The 21,804-nt window shown below is 40.1% G+C and overlaps 1 protein-coding gene across 1 annotated transcript in view; it reads left to right on the plus strand.

The window, feature by feature from the left end:
• Positions 1–6,803: 6,803 nt before the first annotated feature.
• The window catches only part of LOC124140880 (Y+L amino acid transporter 2-like), a 71,671-nt gene continuing 56,670 nt past the window's right edge, over positions 6,804–21,804 (plus strand). Inside the window, exons 1-2 of the mRNA XM_046508696.2 lie at positions 6,804–7,425; positions 14,513–14,638. Of these exons, the coding sequence (XP_046364652.2) occupies positions 6,957–7,425; positions 14,513–14,638 (595 nt within the window). The 5' untranslated portion in view covers positions 6,804–6,956. The remainder of the gene's footprint in view (positions 7,426–14,512; positions 14,639–21,804) is intronic.

Here is a 21,804-nt window from a genome sequence, read left to right on the forward strand (position 1 = left end):
GAATTATACATGAAATATGACAATAAGTGCTAAAGGGCCACAGCGGAAATAACCCTCGAAGAAGTTGTGTTCACACAATGTGAAGAGAATGTCAAGACATGCGATATAATGTCCACACGCTTAAAGTAGTCGGTAAGCCCTATCCCACTATTTAACACACATGCCTACTGGATGTATGGGTGTAAATATTGACAAGACTATTAACATTGATGCCTTTGTATTGTTAGAAGTACCATAGTTCAAAAACATTCAGATTACACGTGCGTGCGTGCGTGCGTGCGTGCGTGCGTGCGTGCGTATTGATACCTCGTAGTTCCGGAAACCCTGTGTTTTGGGACAAGTATTTTGGAAGATAAAGACGAATGTTATTTTGGGAATATATGTTTATATACATGTACATTTGTAATCTTCGTCATCCGGCCCATGTATATTGGACCCAAACGCCTGATATCGTTGTTACTGGCTTTGGGGGAATATGAGCGAGTGAGTTTGGTTTAACGCTCCATTTAACAGTATTCCAGCTATATCACTGCGAGTCAGCTTGGTGTGGAGAGAAAGCCATAAATTTCGTTTGTTTATTTGTTTGTTGTTTAACGCCGCTCTCAGCAACATTCCATCTGTTTGACGGCGATCTATTAATAATTGAGTCTGGAACAGACAATCTAGTGATTGATATCATGAGTATTGATCCATGCAATTCGGAGTGCCAAGGAGATCCCACGGGACCCTTCAGCAATTACATAGAGATTTGTACTGGCATGTGTGTCAAACTGATTTTACGAAACGAGTATCAGAATTCTTGTATTTCCCGAGCGAGAGTCCATTTTTTACCTCCAATTTCTTGAAAAAAATACTTTTTTTGGAAATGCATTTTTACCGTATAATAGGGCAGAAACCTTGGGACGAAGTACAGGGAGATTGTTTGTATTGTGTAGTTACATTGTCACTGTGATTCCAGTTGATGAGATGGTGGTAAGCTCATGTATGTTTATTATCTGCCAAGACCGGCCGTGCCATTATTACAACAAGATCGGACATTTTATGAAATGGATTTTAGTGTGCTCTTCAAGTCGTAGATTTTCATTTTCTCGTAACTCCGAATGGGGTGGATCGTTATACTTGTATTTTACTGTGTACAGGTTTAACTGTTTTAATATGTTTGCACTGTTGTTTTATGTTTTGGATCTTAAAAGAATGTGACGAGGTGAGACTTTAATGTATCTGTCTGTCTGGGATGAAGTGATCCTGGTCTCTGTTGATGTGGTCGGCATCAATATTTTTGTGCGGATGGCTTCTGTAAAAGTTCTGACAGTGTTGCGTTTGAGGAGGCGAGGACGATGGAGTAAAGTTGAACTGTCTCCATTCACACTACAGCTTCTAAAATGCCATAGATATATAGGGAAGAAGCAGACGAATTCACAGGGTGTGGGGTGTCTGACGCCGTCGAAGAGCAATTCAATACGTTAATCCCGACCCTGCTAATCCAGTAACCAGCTGGCACTTGTGTTAGGATGTCCAGGTATGTAAAAAAGATATCACACCGCACCCTTGAACCGTTAGACCGGATGATTTCACTGTGAATGTAAGCTATACTGCACGGATAAACGGGGTGAAAAGACTGCACCATTTTAGAGATTACCCCGCGTCCCCCGTCGTGATGTTGCTGGCATCTGCTAAACGCGGCGTAAAACGATACTCGCACTCACTGTCCTTGCTGACAACGCTATAAGGATCTATCCCGAAACGCTATTACAGTATAATATAGAAGTTTTTCTCCATAAACTTTAGCTACCATTAAATTTAAAAAAAAGGAGACCATGTGAGATGGGAGATTCTTCGGTAAATCTAGACTTGCTTCATTTAGAGTTATAACATTACAGTAAGGGCTGGTGGAAGGGACAATACTATGTTTCGGAGACTGATACAGACTACCCTCCGTATCGCGAAATAAGTTAACACGGACTGCAGAAATACATGAAACATGTTTGTGGATAACACTATCCCGTTACAAGAGGAAAAAAACATCTTCATTCTAAATCTGACAACGTAGAAGATTTAATAGCTGAAAATATTAATATTTGTATCAGTTTAAGCAACAGCTGGGCGCGCATGACACGCGGCGCGTGTTAATGGAAGTGTATAGTCGTCAGGAAGTGATCGTGTCTCACTAGACGGAATCCAGTACCTTCTCCCCGTCATCAGTGCATCTACTGTAACAAATAATCTAACAGACATCGCCTCATAAATTGTAACAGGATCTTGGATGTAATGGATCTTGCAACTAAGGCGATGTATCTTCTGAATCACGCAAATCACTGAATATTAAGATATTCAATTCGTTTCATATATAAGACGTGTGTAAAGTAGCGTTTTACATATTAACTTACATATTAATAGGTCATTTCTATAGGGGAAAAAACCCATTGTTTGGAAATTCGGTGAACAGGTGATATTGTAAACCCTCCACAATTGTAGGGCGCTAAATTTCAACCTGTTTCTCATCTGATAATAAACTACCGGGCAAAAGAAAGTATACACCCGTGTTTAATGGTGGCTAAATATGCCACAAACAAGGAATTGTGAATCGATGGTGATGTATTTGATACGGGTATCATAGTTGTGTTTTAGACCTTGAGTTTGCAGTGTTGCGGCGACTGTGCCAGCTTGATAACGTTTTGATAACGTTTGTTATTTATCCTCATGATGTTAATTATTGGATTGTCTGGTCCAGACTCAATTATTTACAGACCGCTGAGTGCGGCGTTAAACAACAAACACAGATTCACAACCGAGTACCTCACAGAACCCCATTGGTAGAGCTGTGAAGAAACCACATGATCTGATTTTTTCAACTTGACTTCAAGACGCCAAACTGATGACTTTATTCTCAATAAATCAAGGAATAAACGCGAAAAACGTGAACGTCCCTCGTGCGCATTAATAGAATGGCGCATCTTTATCTGGGCCCACTTGCACAAAGCGATCTTAGCGCTAAGACAATCGTAACCCTATGTTAAAGTATGGGAGTTACGATCATCTTAGCGCAAAGATCGCTTTGTGCAAGTGGGCCCTGGACATACTCGAAAAAGACATGAATATCATAACGCAGCAGCCAGAAATCAATATGATTTAACGTTAGACTCTGTATATCTAACAAAGTACAGTGTCAACGATGGCCACCCTTTATCTACACAGGTTGATTAAGCAGTCATGACAGCCCCGACCCCTTATGACAACGTTCTCCGGTCTTGGCAACCTTATCACCAACAACAAAATAACTGAAGGCCACATACTGCTCATTCAAATATAATGAAAATGCATTCGTCACCGCTCGCCCCTTTCCGTAACCTGCAAGAAGACGCTATTCGGCTTGTCCCGGAATAACACGAGTTGGTCACGAATGAGCAAAATATTCAGGACAGGAACGTCACGCGTGTTGTCTCAAATGTTTCAGCAGACAATCTAATGTTTGAAACGAATGATCATGAAAGTCAACCTTGAACTGTCACTGCAGGCACACGTGCGTTTCTTTAAGTGACAAAGTGTACGATTCCTCAGTACAATTTACATGGCTGCGATATGCTGATTAGGTGCGGGATGACCGGATGCAGTTTTCTTGATAATGAGGAAATTGGTAAATTTGGCACCTTTTTGTGACGTTCATACCGTTTCACGTATAATTGTTTCAGACTGACTGTCACTGCCAAACAACTAGTGACGGCCAACATTGGCAACAGATTTACGACTTGGCACAAACACAATTTTATTATTTATGAGTATTGTAAGCGTGATTATTTTTTATCGGTTGTTGAGTTGAACCTCAAATTCGGTTCAGAGTTCGTGACTGAGTGAGAGATGGAGCTGGTGACGTCACTTCCAAAACGAAGTTATGGTGGCGAATGGATCATTAATGAATGAAGTTACAATACGTCGGATAATCGAGGGTGGTGTCATGTATTGCTTTTATTACAGCAATGAAGAGTCTACAGTCAATACGTGTTTCAGGGCTGTACTGTTTGAGTAGGTTTACCGTGTCTATTCATAAGGGCGAGTGTTTGGTTTTACGCGCGTTGAGCAGTATTTCAGTTATATCACGGCGTGTCAGCTTGATGTGGGAGGAAAGCCCGAAGTGATGCAGGTCTCAGACGTTTACCACTTTGGTGAAACCCACATGGACGGGTATGGTGCTGGCATACCTAGACACAATTGGGACGTCTAAGAGATGCGACTATGCGCAACGAATTGTGACGCCTAAGGGACTGGTCATTTATTATATGGGAGGGGTGCAGTATATCTATAATTTTGATTGAAACAATGTCCATTTTAATTGAAATATGACTTTGGGGATGGGTTGGTGTCGCTATAGAAAAGAGTTTTGATTTAAACATATTTATTCACAAGATGTGAACGGGGTTGGGGGACAATTTCTTCCAACTTAGAATGCCCTCTCCCTGGTATTTACAAAAAAATTACAATTTCAAATTCAATATATATGCATACAACACTATAGATGAGAGAGAGAGAGAGAGAGAGAGAGAGAGAGACAGATAGAGAGAGAGAGAGAGAGGGGGAGATACATTGTTGAATGAACAGTTCTTTACACAAATCCTTTAGTTGTGCATATATAATGTTGTACTGCCTTAAATATAGCTTCATTTTCTGTAACAACGTGATCTGCATTGCCGTATAACAGTAAGTGTACATCAACAGGTATGTTATGAACTATAATTTTAAGGCTGTTTAACATAATTTCACGCTGATGACTAAACAATGTACATTCCATGAGATAATGATATGCATTTTCACATGTATTCGAACATGTACAGTTCGGGTGATCTTTTATACCAATTCTATATAAATCATAATTCAATTGACTGCACATGTATCTCAGTTTTGTGTGTAAGATATTATATTTTCTTTTTCCATAAGCGAAGTACGCAGGTGACGTGGGGTGGTGCTTTTGTAACGAATTTTTAAAACAAGAAATCGTAGAATTTCGATCTGATAACGGAATAGAGTTCCACAATCGGATAGACAATGGGTAAAAGGATTCACACGAATGTCTTAGTCTTGTGAGAGGAACACTGATGTTTTCAGAGTTTCTGAGACTCTATGAGTTTTTTGCAGCAACGGTTTTGGGTAGAATATCTGTTAGATAGGAAGGGGCCATGTTATGATTAATTTTGAAGAAAAGACAAAGTTTACGTTTCTTTCTACGCTCAACTAAGGGTTCCCATATAATGAATGCCTGGGGGCATATTTAGGTAGACCAGTTACAATGCGTGCAGCTTCTAATTGTAATTGTTCTAATTTCTCACTTTGTCCTTCGGTACAACCATCCCAAACCTCACATGCGTATTCAAAGTGTGGTCTTATGAACATTTTATATATATTGTTAATAGTATTTCTGTGAAGTAGATGTTTGAGTTTTCTCATTGAGTAAATCATCTTGGAAGTTGTTTTAATTATGGTATCTATATGACAAGACCATTTGCCACTGGCTTCAAGTATAACACCCAAGTGCTTATGACTGTTTACAGAGCTGATTTCTTTTCCGTTGAAATATAGTTTTAGACCTCCATTGTTGTCTTTGCGAGAGAATAGGACCGATTTAGTCTTTTCGGGATTGTAAGTTTACATAAACAATAAAGAGTAAAGGACCAAGCACGGATCCCTGTGGCACGCCAGCCTTCATGTATCTTGGTTTGGATATTTCCCCATTCACAAATACGCTTTGGCTACGATTACTTATGTAACTGGTAATCCATTTTAACAATTGGCCTTTTATACCATACCTCTCTAATTTGTACACAGGCCCACTGTGCCATACACGATCAAAGGCTTTTGATACATCACAGAATACAATACAATAGTTTTCTTTGTTATCTAACGCTGTACAAATTTGGTGGTAAAGTTCTATTAGTTGATGGACAGTTGAGTGACCAGCCAGAAACCCAGATTGGTACTTATACAACAATTTGTTCTCATGAAAGTAATTATATAAATGTTTGAACACTACTCTCTCAAACAATTTTCCTAAACAGCTAAATTGAGCTCCAGAAAATAGCTTCTTTCAAAGAAACATTTGTTTGCTTGTTAGGGATCAATTTACCACATAAGTTGGTGAATAACGTACATAATTGAAAATACAGTCCTAGGACCAATCTCACCCCAATCCCCATACTAAATGACAAGTCCCCAAGGCGGCAGGGTCCCTATTCGTTGTTGACCACTTTCTTCATGAAGGAAAACTGTAAAGTGTGCACATCGGTTTTTACATTTATAACTCCATAAACACATAACATATCGAAAATTAAAAATAAATACATCGAACAATAATAACTTCACAGAGTGCTTATTTAAACACGAACACACACAACACTGTAGAAAAACTATACGAAACCATTGACATCGATCTTACTTATATTGTTTAAGCCAAATTAAGTGAAGTAAACGTCAACGACCTTCGTCACTCTAGGCCTTCCTCCCATATTTACACAGACACGATCTTATTTAACTGAACTACCGTTCGAACTCATTAGAAGTAGATGCATGGAATGCTGCTTGTTTACCCATTTCAAAGAATGCTTTAGCGAGGGAATTTGCTAATGTGTTATTGGCAATGGCATTGGTACGACCATAGATGTGAATTTAATAGAAAACGTGTTTCAGATTATATTCGACGCTTAACAAATTTTAAATTTCGCGCGCTGAAAAGTGGGCCGTGCAGAGTCGTAGTCACGTGATTTTGTATACCATCAAAATAACCGGAAGCACGCTGGCATTCCCGCGTCAGACAACAGATGTGAATGAAATAGAGAGTGGCTATATCAGCGGCGGAGAGTGCGGGATGGTCACAGTCGGCACGGCCTCATTGTCACAACAGTAACAACGTGCGTTTGTTTATCGCCGAATAACGCGGGATAGCAGTGAACGATCGCCAGTGCAGTATCATCATGGGGGAAGAATACGAAGAGGTACCTGAAGTCGAGGTTGAGAATACTGCCAGCCAAGGTGTTCACCTTAAAAAACAACTGGGACTTTTCAATGGAGTGGCTATTATTGTTGGAATTATTATCGGCAGCGGAATATTCGTGTCCCCCAAGGGGGTGTTATTGGAAGCAGGGTCCCTCGGCAGTTCTCTCATCATTTGGGGGTTGTGTGGTGTCATTTGTCTAATTGGTGCCATTTGTTATGCCGAGCTTGGAACAAGCATCTTAAAGTCTGGAGCTGATTATTCTTATATCTTTGAGGCGTTCGGTGACATGCCGGCATTTCTGTATCTATGGGTTGCCATAGTTATTATCATTCCAACCGGCAACGCGATTACAGCAATGACTTTTGCGAACTATATTCTCCAGCCTGCGTTTCCAGATTGCGGGCCACCGGACACTGCGGTCAGTTTACTTGCCGCGCTCTGTATCAGTAAGTTCATTTAATTACTTTTTATATTATTTAACCCCTTATGTTTAACCCGGACATACATATGTTCAAGGAGAGTGTTAGTTGTACAAGATCGTCAATGTTTACGCGCTTTGTTGTTCGTTTCGTTGCCATTGCATCATCGTGTTTCCGTGTCCACGTGGGTTAAGCTGCACACAACGTTCGACAAGAGCGGTGCCTGTTTTCCTTTGATTTTTTCAATACCTGCGCTGTAGGGAGTTTTATGGCTCACAATTTGCGCGTGTTATAAACAAAATCTGAGCGCACACAAATGCGGTTCAACGGGTGGTTGATCTGTATCTTTACTAATCCCTTTAGAAAATGACCATGTTTGTAGCCCGCTGAATTTATTAGTGTATAGATGTGGATCTATTTAATTGTTCTCTCGGGGGCAGGAGGTGGCGTACGTGGTGACAGCTGGCTTTTTTTCTCTTTCTATAGTAATAACATTGAACACTTAATTACATAGGCTACACAATGGTAAGCTTGGTAAGAAGTTTGCTGTGTATGTTACCCTGGGTATACATCAAAACTATTATCGAGATATAGAAATGGTAGCATATGGAAGGATTCTGCTCTAATTGAGGTCTACTCACATGATTCTAGAATACCTCAAAGGTCAAATATCTCTTGATGTTTTAAACTTTTTCTAATTATTTTTTTATCTGTTTTCTTGTATCCTCAAAATAACCTGGGTTTCATTGATCAGTGATTTTACTTGAGAATATGAATATTGAAAATTGTTTTAAATTTAAAGTTTGATCATTGGTTTAAAAAACAATAATGGTGGACTTGACATGCTTATACTGTCAGTCACGGATGTGACAGCTATCACAGACAGATAAAATATACAGAAGTAGGGCTGGGTCGAGTCCAAATGTATTACCGCTATAGGTCACAAGTTGGCTACAAAATGTCCAATTAAGAATTGTTTTACAGGAGCCCTGGCTAATATTACGTAGATACATGCCACCATCTGATAATGCATACACTGAAGTTAACTGAAGCTTTATCTTTACTCAAGCATATAAAAGTCAGAAGGAATGGGTGCAGTCAGAAAGAAATGAGAACATTTAGCGACTTGGAGTGCAACCCATGCTTGCCGTAAAAGGTGACTATGCTTGTCGTAAGAAGCGACTAACGAGATCGGGTGGTCAGGCTTGCTGACTTGGTTGATGCATGTCATCGGTCCCAATTGCTTGGATTGATGCTCATGATATCAATCACTGGATTGTCTTGTCCAGACTTGATTATTTACAGACCGTCGTCATATAGCTGGAATATTGCTACGTTACACACACACAAAAAAAATAAATAGACATGCTAGTCTAATGAGACCATTTCTTTTAAATAAAATGAGTCATACGATTGAATAAAATAGATCAAAATGAAAGCTTGAAAAAGAACTCTGAATTTTGATCAAATACAATAACATTTCAGAAAAGTAATAAGCATAGATACATATTAAGAACTTGATGTTTGGATTATACCTGAACATATTTATTATGAAAAGATAAATAGTACATTGTACATTATTTCTCTCTGTAAATTAAAATGTGTCGGGTGTTTGAGTCATCTGTTAGTCACTAATCCTCAGCTGTCACCTTATGGCTTAATTCAGTGTGTAACTAGCCCAGCTGTAAATGGAATGGACTTTGGTAAGGAATAATTTAACCTACCAGCTTTTCATCTATAGCCATATATGGTACTATATCGGCTCAGATCCCAGGAAATTACAACCTCTGGAGGATGTGGTATATTGTTTGGGCTTTACACTTTGTACCAAATACTTGTTATTTTAGTTTGTCTGAATATTATATTTAATATTTGGTGGTAGAATAAACAAGATGAAAGCAATACTGAAAAGTAGAATCTATTGTTAATGGATTTCCGTGTTTAAGGCGATTTCTTGACCAGGAAATATCGTTTGGCCAGATTCAGAATGGTGCTTTCTACTTGCAGTTAATTAAAGGGGGACTGGGGAAATATTTGGGATGAGGCTTAAAAATTGCACCCCACTGTGTTTCAAAACGAATATATTTCTTAAGATATTTCTTTTCTTATAAGCAGCAAAATCTCTGCACTTGTACACAGCAGACAGAACTCAAAATTAACTTATCGTTTTTGTTAGTTTCAACAAAATCAGTAATGGTACTCTTGTGTCATTGGATTTTGTGGTTCATTGATCACTTGATTGTCTGGTTTGTTTGCAGGCTGTCTTATAGCAGGTGTTCAGCTGTGCTGCATCAGGCAATAAATACTTACTTTTTAATGCAAATTGTATGAATGGCGGGGGCTACCGGTTGGGCAGGACATGCTTACCCTTTTGCGAACACCTGGTATCATCACTGATTTTCAGTGGTCTATTCATGTAATTTCCACAGCTATTTGCCCTTTACGCCAAGAGGAATCTGTTTCAGCAGAAAATCTAGGCTGGTTATTCTCTTGCTTTGACAATTTATTTTTACAATCGGTTTTCTCCCCAGCTATTTCCAACAAACTCTTTTCTTACTGAGCACCATCAAACAATCTGTTCATTTTCACTATTATCAAGATGAACACAAACTGTTTGACGTTTGGGTATTAATGATTTCTTTGTGTTTTTCTGTTGTTGGAGTGAGTGAGTATGGTTTTATGCCGCTTTTAGCAATATTCCAGCAATTTCACGGTAGGGGACACCATAAATGGGCTTCACACATTGTACCCATGTTGGGTATCGAACCTGGGTCTTCGGCACGACGAGGGAACGCTTTAACCACTAGGCTACCCGGCCGTCCCTCTGTTGTTGGAACACCATGTCTCCCGAGACAGATATTGCATATAAAAGTAAACTCCTTCTTTTTTAAAATGACACAGTGAGTACAGTGGTTCAGTGAACAAGAGATATACTTGTTTGTTTTTAGGGTTAAAGCTTGCAGCAACTCAATCCCAATCCGTTACATAATTTTATTAATTACTAATATGATTTCAAGAAAGTGTTATTACAAGCAAAAATTTAAAATTCAAACAATCTATTCCTTTTTACACCACTGTTAATCCGATAGTCTTGCACTCCAACACGTCTAATTTGCAACGAATTGATCCGAAATCAGTCTTGTTAATCCAACAGTGATCAACGTACTCCATGGTAGAGTATACCGACAAGTGTTTTCATGCAAGACGAGTTGGCTAGTAGATGCATTTTACATCGGCTGCAAAGATAAACTCGCTAAACAATTAATAATTAAAATAAACAAAACAGGAATAATGACATCTTTAGAATACCTCTATCTCATTACAAAATGATATGATATTGAATACGTCCTATTATAGGTATCACAATTGAGCATTAATGTGACATCTTGGTATATAATTATCCCATGCCATGGAGAGGGACGGGGATATAGGAATGGGTGCTGTCCGTTACCTTTCTTCTCTCCGTCACATTTTGTTTCCAGAGCACAACTTAAAGACTTTTCAATATTTCTTGATTCACTTGTCACAGCTGTAAGTCTAGCCATAAAACTGGTGCCTTACGTTATTAAGGAATTTTTGACATGCATAATTAAGTCAGTTCTTATGAAATGATACATCAACAATAATAACTTTACGGACTGTTGATTCATTAAAAATAATGTCGACAGCGGTACGAAACTGGAGACATCATGAACAGGATTAATGCAACACAATCCCGCCACTTATTATCAGGAATTAATATTCCGTTAGTGGGTGAAGCCTTATTTTTTTTTTATGCGAAAAGAATTTCTTGGTAATCAATCAAATGCCACAGAATCACTTGCACGGAATCACAGAAAAATAAACTAATAGTATACACTAGTTATGTCCAAGATTTTTCTTCATTTTTCTTCATTTTACTTATATTCAACCAGAGAGTTGAAAAGTGGCAGAAATATGATAATTGGTTGGTGGGTATTTAACAAATAAAAAAAAAATGTAACTACAATGTCTAAAATAATCTTTATTATTTGTAATATGTGCCAGCTGAAATCAATGGATATTTATTTTCAACTCTTTGAACAAGTGACTGTTCTTGCTTGACTTGACGTTTATCCCTTTTTGTTCCCACCGTAAGTCCCTTGGAGATAGATAGTTTCCTATACGGCTGTTGACAACTAAACCCATGTGGGGGTAATTTTACCTTGTTTGACAAGCCGGCCCAATTACCAGTGTTTAACTGCAGCATCTGACCTGAGCGCTGGGGCTTTCATGGTGGGAAACTAGTGTATCCGAGTTTTCATGGGACCTCTTCGATATCTTTTGCTTCTGTGGTAATGTACTTAGATTTATGGAATCACTAGAAACTACCATCAACAAAATGTCATAGCTTTGTTTTCTGCATGAATCAAATTCAGGTAGTTATGACTGTCAATTCGCCAGGAAAATTAAATTTGCTGTCTGTTTTGTGAGCCACGCTGAACTGCACGAGTTGGCTGACCTCCAAGTTGAAATGTGGCGCCATTGGGGACTTTATTTGAGTATGCCAAGTCAGGCTTTATATGGTTTAATAGCCACTTGTAAGTGCACAACTCTACATGTTGTGTATGTCCGAAGCATTACCTTACCCTTGTCAGTGGATCAGTGTGCAACCAATTTTCATTGTCAGCTCCCTGGGGAGTATACGATCCCTGTGAGGCTCTAGAAGGTTAACAGTCACATTACTCTCTCATCCTGCGTGTGACACATTCACTATGGCTGAACAGCAATCTCATTAAAATCAGATCTTCTCACTGCCGCTAAACAAAGATCTGAGGACATCCCATTACGGGTCACGTCAGACCGACCTTTCGCAAACTCTGACCGACCAATGGAATTACTGGCAAGAAGTCGACATTAGCCAATCAGAAGGCAGCTTTCTCGTGCTTTACAGCACTAATTTCAAATTGGCGACTACGCTTCGAAACATATTTTGACAAGTTCTCGCTTAAAAATTTGAAACCTGAACAAAAGAACGTTCTAGAATGGCTAATATATGGTCTAGATTGTATAGATTCAGTCGTTAAGCCCGTAACTATCGTTCGGAATACCCCGTTTAACGTTTTCGAGGCTGCATTATTAGAAATGACATTCCGACTATCACTTTCATGATCTGGTAAGCGACGCTCTGATTGGTCGTATGAAAGGTCGTTCTGACATGACCCCTAATGGGATGTCCTCAGATCTTTGTTTAGCGGTAGTGAGAACTAAGATATGATTTTAATGAGATTGTGTGAACAGAGGGATATTTTGAACACTCTTGCCTAAGGAGACACAACATGTGCTTCAGCGTGGAGCGGGACTGAAGCTCTGGAAACTCAGGCTTAGGAGCCAAACTGCTGAACACGATCACCCCTCAAAGGATTCTCCACGACCAAAGTCGCGTAACTTCACCATGTTCACCTGATTTGCAGATAACTGCAGTTGAAACAATACAGTGATGTCATATAGCTGTATTTTAGTTCATGTTAGTCAACTGCCCAACTAGACAGAAGAGATCCTCATGGTTGTAGCCCCTGATCTGCTGTATGTCAGACTGGGCAGATGTTGGTCAACTGTCTCAATGGGCAGAAGAGATCCTCGTTGCTTGTAGTCCCTGGTCTGTTGTATGTCAGACTGGGCAGATGTTGGTCAACTGTCTCAATGGGGAGAAGAGATCCTCATGGTTGTAGCCCCTGATCTGCTGTATGTCAGACTGGGCAGATGTTGGTCAACTGCCCCCCCTGGGGAGAAGAGATCCTTGTGCTTGTAGTCCCTGGTCTGTTGTATGTCAGACTGGGCAGATGTTGGTCAACTGTCTCAATGGGGAGAAGAGATCCTCATGGTTGTAGCTCCTTGTCTGCTGTATGTCAGACTGGGCAGATGTTGGTCAACTGCCCCCCCTGGGGAGAAGAGATCCTTGTGCTTGTAGTCCCTGGTCTGTTGTATGTCAGACTGGGCAGATGTTGGTCAACTGTCTCAATGGGGAGAAGAGATCCTCATGGTTGTAGCTCCTTGTCTGCTGTATATCAGACTGGGCAGATGTTGGTCAACTGCCCCCCCTGGGGAGAAGAGATCCTTGTGCTTGTAGTCCCTGGTCTGTTGTATGTCAGACTGGGCAGATGTTGGTCAACTGTCTCAATGGGGAGAAGAGATCCTCATGGTTGTAGCTCCTTGTCTGCTGTATGTCAGACTGGGCAGATGTTGGTCAACTGTCTCAATGGGCAGAAGAGATCCTCGCTGCTTGTAGCCCCTGATCTGCTGTATGTCAGACAGGGCAGATGTTGGTCAACTGCCCCCCCTGGGGAGAAGAGATCCTTGTGCTCGTAGTCCCTGGTCTATCTTTTCCAGATTTAATTATTTTACAGGCCAGTTCAATACATTCAACCCAAATACAGGGATGAGAATTTTCCACAGATTTGCTGAAACCTACAGATTTTGTTACATCAGGGGTAGCTTTTGTAAGACCTGCCTTACAATATAAATATAAATCATATAGTTCCCACAACCCTGGCTAACTAGGAGGTACAGTTTTGACATTTCCTACATATACACACTTGCAGTCATGTAAACAACAAAGAGCACAAAAAAATATCCCCCAAGCACTGCTCACATTACAGTAATTCTGTGTTGAGAAGAAAAGTCTCCCCACATAACCTTTTCTTTATATGAAGGTTTTTGGTTTTGTTTGTTGTTTAACGGTGCACTCAGCAATATTCCAGCTTTATGATGGCGGTCTGTAAATAATCGAGTCTGAACCAGACAATCCGGTGATTGACATCATGAGCATTGATCCACAGCATTGTGGGACATGATGATATGCATCAACCAAGTCAGCGAGCCTGACCCCCCAATCCCATTAGTCGCCTCTGACGACAAGCATAGTCACTATTTATGGCAAGCATGGGTTGCTGAAGACTTATTCTAACCCACATCTTAACAGGTCTTGTATTAAGTGTATATTAAGTGTAATTTGAACCACAACATTATTTATAGTAAGCCTTTTACATTGTAATGTGATATACTTTCGAAAATAAAACCAATTGCTCATATACTGCACGATCAATTGTCCCAATCAAATATCACAGTCAATTATCACAATCAATTTTGTTTCCAGCTCTTCTGACATTTATCAACTGTACGAATGTGAAATGGGCCACCCGGACACAGGACATCTTCACAGCTACAAAGGTGGTAGCCCTCATCATCATCATCATCACTGGAGTGGCCAAGCTGGGCATGGGTAAGTCATAATTGGCGTTCCAGGTTGTCACTTGTCTGTTTGTTGTTTAACGTCACACTCAGCAATATTCTAGCAAATGCCTATATGAAGGCGGTCTGTAAATAATCGAGTGTGAGCTCATCATCACCCTATGACGGGGCGTTCCAGGTTGTCACTTGTCTGTTTGTTGTTTAACGCCACACTCAGCAATATTCCAGCTAATGCCTATATGAAGGCAGTCTGTAAATAATCGATTTTGAGCTCATCATCAACCTATGACAGGGGGCGTTCCAGGTTGTCTCTTGTCTGTTTGTTGTTTAACGCCACACTCAGCAATATTCCAGCCATATGAAGGCAGTTTGTAAATAATCGAGTGTGAGCTCATCATCACCCTATGACGGGGCGTTCCAGGTTGTCACTTGTCTGTTTGTTGTTTAACGCCACACTCAGCAATATTCCAGCTAATGCCTATATGAAGGCAGTCTGTAAATAATCGATTTTGAGCTCATCATCAACCTATGACAGGGGGCGTTCCAGGTTGTCTCTTGTCTGTTTGTTGTTTAACGCCACACTCAGCAATATTCCAGCCATATGAAGGCAGTTTGTAAATAATTGAGTGTGAGCTCATCATCACCCTATGACGGGGCGTTCCAGGTTGTCACTTGTCTGTTTGTTGTTTAACGCCACACTCAGCAATATTCCAGCTAAAGCCTATATGAAGGCGGTCTGTAAATAATCGAGTGTGAGCTCATCATCAACCTATGACAGGGGGCGTTCCAGGTTGTCACTTGTCTGTTTGTTGTTTAACGCCACACTCAGCAATATTCCAGCTATATGAAGGCGGTTTGTAAATAATCGTGTGTGTTGGGGTACACTGACACACGATCAACCGAGTTGCGAAGTCTGACCACCCGATCCATTCCAAGAGAAAAGGTTGCTGGTAACCAAGTCTTACCCAGAATTCCCGCGGGGTACTGGTATGACAATAATTGGGCGGGACTGATGGTTTTTAACTTAAAATGTACAGATCATGATGAGACCCAGTTTTACGTTGGAGGTCCAGCTTATCTTGTTTGTTGTTTAACGCTGCACTCAGCAATATTCCAGCTATATGACGAAGTCTGTAAATAATCAAATCTGGACCAGACAATCCAGTGATTGACATCATGAGCATTTATCCACGCAATTGGGATACGATGACATGCATCAACCAATTCAGCGAGCCTGACCACCCGACTATTAGTCGCCTCTTACGACAAGCATAGTCGCTTATCTACCGTACATAACATTTTGATACAGATTTCAAGGACCATGTTAATGCCTTGACTTATCTATGAGATCAGCTTATCTGTGGTCATATATGGTAGTTATTTTACACTAGTATGGGATGAATAGCCTTGCTTCAAGGCTGTTCTGAATAACAAATCCATGGGTGTATAGTAATGCTATCCTAATAATAGGCAAGTCTAGATTAGCAGACAGTACATCTCTTAAGATGCCAGTTTCTTACAGGGACAACTTGTTTTTATTGTTTATATAATCAAGAAATGATGATTTAGGCTAATAATTTAGAGACTTTTGCAAGTCTATGGAATGAACTGGAGACTAGTTGGATATGACAATTGGCGTCTACCACCTATGCTTTTCTTATGAGGTGACTCGTCTGTTGCTATTCCAGATTGGTATGGGTCCTCGGAACCTGCTTGTCGTAAAAGACGATGTTCCTGTCGAGATTCAGGCTTACAACCAACAGGTTCCCAGTACATGACGAGTAATCATTGATCATGTTTATACATGTATTGGTTTGTTTTGTCATAATCTAACGATACGATACTCAATTCTTGTCACAAAGTTGCACCACTGAATTGTAACAGCCTGACTCGGCTGTGTTTGTTGACTCTGCCCTGGAGGCATGGTTATACAGCCATTAGAGCAGTGGTTATCTCTTAGGTTGTTATTCTAGCCTTAGGGTTCATTGGTCAACTCAGTCAGAAAACAATTATTCCTGACATGTCAAACCTGAATTTATTCTCACTTTTCAATCAGATGTAACAAGCTGTGAATTTTCTTGTTGCCAGTGTAAACATTCATGTAAACGTTTTACAATTGGTTTTGGTACAGAGAAACTATCAAAGCCATTGAATATGGTTTTTATTATGTTTGGAGTAGAAGAGGAGTTAAAGGCAGTGCAGCACCTGCTACAGTGAGAGGTGTTTCTTTTATGATCATTTTGTTACGTGCACCCAGCCTTTGAAATTTTGTGCTGGTCTGCTTGCCTTCTACAGAGCTACAGATAAGCAGCGTATTTGCATAAAATACCCCCAAAAAATATTCAAAACCCAATTACTTTAAATTAACTTGCATACAGAAAGGCATGCATTAAATGAATAAAAAAACAGCTTGCGTAAATACCCAATAAAGCTTTTTCAGCATGCATACAAAGGAGCTTATTTCCGAAACACAATTACGCGCTAATTTACTTTCCGAGTCAACATGGTCAAGCCTTTATATTTCATTATATACATCTAAAACATTATTTCATTTTTTAAAAATCTTAAAATGTTTCTTATTTTGGGAAAAACCCAAAAGAGTGATGAATAGATGAGTGAGAAAATATTGGTTACCCAATGAAAAATGTAATAACCCAATTAAGGTAGATACCCTAGAGTAAAAACTCAGTTGCTCGAAAAGTTATCTGGAGCTGTGCTACTAAATTGTGCTTATAGCAAGTGATAATCCAGTAAAAAGGTAGTCCTCATGACAAGCAGCATTTGAGGGCTATAATTCTGAACCAGTTCTCAAGGCTTCAAGTTTGTAACAAGTTGTAACTGAATAAAACTGATAGAACATTTACAACAGTACGATACATGATACGTTTTTTTCTGTATCGATACAAGATGATACACTTGCTGAAATAAATTACTTACTCTTTGTTTAATGTCCCTGGCTTTTTGGTCAGTCAGATATTGCAAAATGTGTTTACACCCAGCTTTTCCTTTTGAACCTGCTCTGAAATATTTGCGATTTGATGGAAATATGCGTATCATGACCTATGTATCATGATACGTATCGTATCGTGACCTTGCTGTATCGTTTCATTCCTTAATTCTAAGGCTGGCAACCAATATTTTCTCTCTTTCTGGAGTATATAGAGTGGCACTCTGGATTGAAAGTACATGAATGGGGGCACAGTTGGCACAGGTGTCTAAGAGTTGCGTCCCTTATGAGTGCCAGGAACCAATGGTCGTGGGTTCCAATCCCAGATTTGTCCTGATTATGTTTCTTGGTCTGGTGACCATTACTATGCAGGTTAGCTTTAGGAGGGTTGTTCACGTATGAGACTTGAGTCACTTGAGGTTTTCTTCCACAATCAAGCTGTGATATAACTGAAATATTGTCTAAAGCGACGCTGAAGCAAACGCATTCACTCAATAGTTTAAAATCCCCTGATTGTATAGTATGACTCTATGTTACCTTGTGGTTAAAGCGTTAGCTCGTCACGCCGAAGACCCGGGTTCGATTCCCGACATGGGTACAACGTGTGATGCCCATTTCTGGTGTCCCCCGCCGTGATATTGCTGGAATATTGCTAAAAGCGGCGCAAAACCTCACTCACTCACTCACTCACTCACTTGTTACCTTTGGCTCTGAAATAAATAAATTTGAAAAGAACCCATTTGTCCCTTGACCCAACCTAGGTCGTATGCACACTAATTATTTATAATCCAAAACAGGAAGTGATGTAAAGCACATGTTTCACACGTATCTACACAAAGTAGCCACACGATAAGAGTTGCCCGCCCTTGGGTTGCTAATGACAGGAACTTTGTTTACCGAACTTGGTAAAAAAAATCAGCATCAATCAATCCAAATTGATGTCTCTAAAAGTTCAACAAAGAACAAGAAACATTTTGCGTATTACATATTTAATAGATTTGTAAGCGTGCGCCATTATGATCCATTATAAATTAAATACCACAATAATATAGCGTACCATGCTATTGCCTATAATCATCTTAGTATCATTAGTCTATGTTAAAGTATGGGATAATGGCCCTAGTGCTGAGGTTGCTTTGTGTAATGGCGCCGATTGCATTCGGCTGTGGTTGGACAAGCACTCTGCAAATTTGACAAATCAGTCAGACATAGGGTGGATCAATCCTTGGTAATAAGCTTGGAATTGAAGTGAATCTTTCCATTAAAAGTCTGATAACATTTTGTAATTATTTTAAAAAAAAAAGTTCTCAATAAATAAGCTGAAAGCAATTAGGATGTTAGCAGGTGTTCTGCATGTGGGTGGTAGATTGAATTTTTCCATGTATTGCATGAACTTATTATACCTTCAATTGATCAATACATACCAAATATTCACTTTTTAATTTTTTTCAACCTTTTTAAATGTTTTCTTTTTTAGTCCAGATAATTGTTTGTTGTTTAACGCCGCACTCAGCAATATTTCTGTTATATGAAAGCGGTCTGGGAATAATTGAGTCTGGACCAGACAATTCAGTGATTTACATCATGAGTAATGATCAACACACTTTGGATATGATGACATGCATCAAACAAGGCACCAAGCCTGACCACTCAGTCCGTTTAGTCTTCAGTATGACAAGCATGGATTGCTGAGGACCTATATTGGAAGGTGGAATCTGGATAATAACATGGCACAATGCAATATGGACAGACAGTATTTCCACATGGTGTGGGTCACTTGAGCTGATGCCAGGGTAACTGCCTCCTTGATTAGTCTTAGGAATTATGAATGGGAATAAATAGAATTGGAGCTTCATGTTTGAAAGACCAGTGAAGATCCAGGGTAAAATCATCTTCCCGAGGCAAGAGAGTTAACTGACTATAAAAGTCCAGTTTCCACCCTTGCCGAACTAGGCTGGTATTATGGAATTGGACTAACGAGTCTATGCTTAGTCCAATCAAAATCGCGCACCGAAATCAAAATCCGGTGCGTAAACTGTCGTGCAGATTTCGGTCGTTTGCAGGATTTGCAAAGCATGTGCACCGCCAACTCGTTGTCAGCAGATGTTTTCTATATCTTTTCATGTTTTTAATCAAGGTGCTCATGGGATTTGATGCATTTCGTGATGTAAGACCCGTTTTATCACAATATAGATCTTGATTATCGATCAGATCGTCCTGACCCGGCGCCAGCATTTTGTGTAAAGCAAACGCAAGTGATGCGAGAGGTGGAATCTGATTGGTCCATAGGAGAGGCTTAGAAGGGACATAACTGGTAATAGCCACTGGTGGCGCCACGATCGAGCCCAGTAATTCCAGCCTAGTTCGGTAAGGGTGGAAACTGGACTTTTAAAGTCAGTTAACTCTCTTGCCTCGGGAAGATGGGGTAAAATAGGTCTACAGCAACCTATGCATTGTCCCATGTTATGTTATAGGGGTTGGGGAGTTTCCCTAGGTTAGAGGGGCACAGTTTTCCTGTTTCCGTTGGAGCAGTCACCCTCATTTCTCTTGATCCAAAAGTATTCAAATCGATTTGAACCCTGTATCCAGATCTGACTTATTCTGAAACAGTTCTTTGCTTCTTCAAGATATATTCAACAGACGGTGATTTACGCTGATTGTTATATGCAGGCTGGTGGTACACACAGCCATTGTGGACACATAGTAATTGTGAAGCAGTATTAGGGCCATGTAGCTGTTGCTTGTTGTATGATAGGCTTTTGTAGTATTGAAAGCGTGATATGCCGTCCTTCGAGTACAGCTTGGGTCACACACAGTTCATCCTTCGAAATCAAGCAGACTAGTTGTGTTGTGAAAGTTAAACAGGGGACGGGATTAACAGACAAAATATCTTTCGTCCCACAGAAGTTTATTCTTGTTTTTGTTCCCTCAGAAGTATTTATGCTTTGCTAGTTTCTTTACTCCAACAACAGAAAAACTAGCCACCACATAATGCACTTGCTTCACTTGCATGTGCATGTCTCAAGGACATTGCCCAACATTAAAGTGTTGTGAATACATTATTGATCAGGTGCAGATTAAATGTTAGAGGGGTTAAGTTCATTTAAGTGCGTTAGGTGGAGCTATATGGGGATAATTTACTAGCTTTTCGGCATTTTAGAATCAGTTTGTTAGGAACCCATCATTTTCCCGAGGCAAGACTGTCCATTTGCCTATATCAAAGCCTAGCTTCCATCCCTCCCATTTCACACTTTCGCACATACCCATTCTCCAATCAGAGAATGTTTTTTCAAGATCAGTATCCGAAAACATGGTTGCTGCTATAGCCACAGACATCATCTTTTGAATTTGCACTGAAATTATTGCCCAAATTATGTGAACACAATTATTTTTTTTTAAGTGGTTAAAAGTTTTTCATTAACTTGTCAAAGTGCTTGTATATTTATGACCACAGTATCTATTAAGTCACCTCTTATAACAAGCAGAGGTTGTTGGGAACAATGATGTTACCCTGAATCCCCCACAGGGAGACCAGCATAGGTTGTTGGGAACAATGATGTTACCCTGAATCCCCATAGGGAGACGAGCATAGGTTGTTGGGAACAATGATGTTACCCTGAATCCCCCACAGGGAGACCAGCATAGGTTGTTGGGAACAATGATGTTACCCTGAATCCCCACAGGGAGACGAGCATAGGTTGTTGGGAACAATGATGTTACCCTGAATCCCCATAAGGAGACAAGCATAGGTTGTTGGGAACAATGATGTTACCCTGAATCCCCATAGGGAGAGGAGCAGAGGTTGTTGGGAACAATGATGTTACCCTGAATCCCAACAGGGAGACGAGCATAGGTTGTTGGGAACAATAATGTTATCCTGAATCCCCATAAGGAGACAAGCATAGGTTGTTGGGAACAATGATGTTACCCTGAATCCCCATAGGGAGACGAGCAGAGGTTGTTGGGAACCAATAATGTTACCCTGAATCCCCATAGGGAGACAAGCATAGGTTGTTGGGAACAATAATGTTACCCTGAATCCCCACAGGGAGACAAGCATAGGTTGTTGGGAACCAATAATGTTACCCTGAATCCCCATAGGGAGACAAGCATAGGTTGTTGGGAACAATAATGTTACCCTGAATCCCCACAGGGAGACAAGCATAGGTTGTTGGGAACAATAATGTTACCCTGAATCCCAACAGGGAGACGAGCATAGGTTGTTGGGAACAATAATGTTACCCTGAATC

This window comes from Haliotis rufescens, unplaced genomic scaffold, assembly GCF_023055435.1.
Source record: "Haliotis rufescens isolate VD_foot unplaced genomic scaffold, xgHalRufe1.0.p SCAF_17, whole genome shotgun sequence".
NCBI classification, from domain to species: domain Eukaryota; kingdom Metazoa; phylum Mollusca; class Gastropoda; order Lepetellida; family Haliotidae; genus Haliotis; species Haliotis rufescens.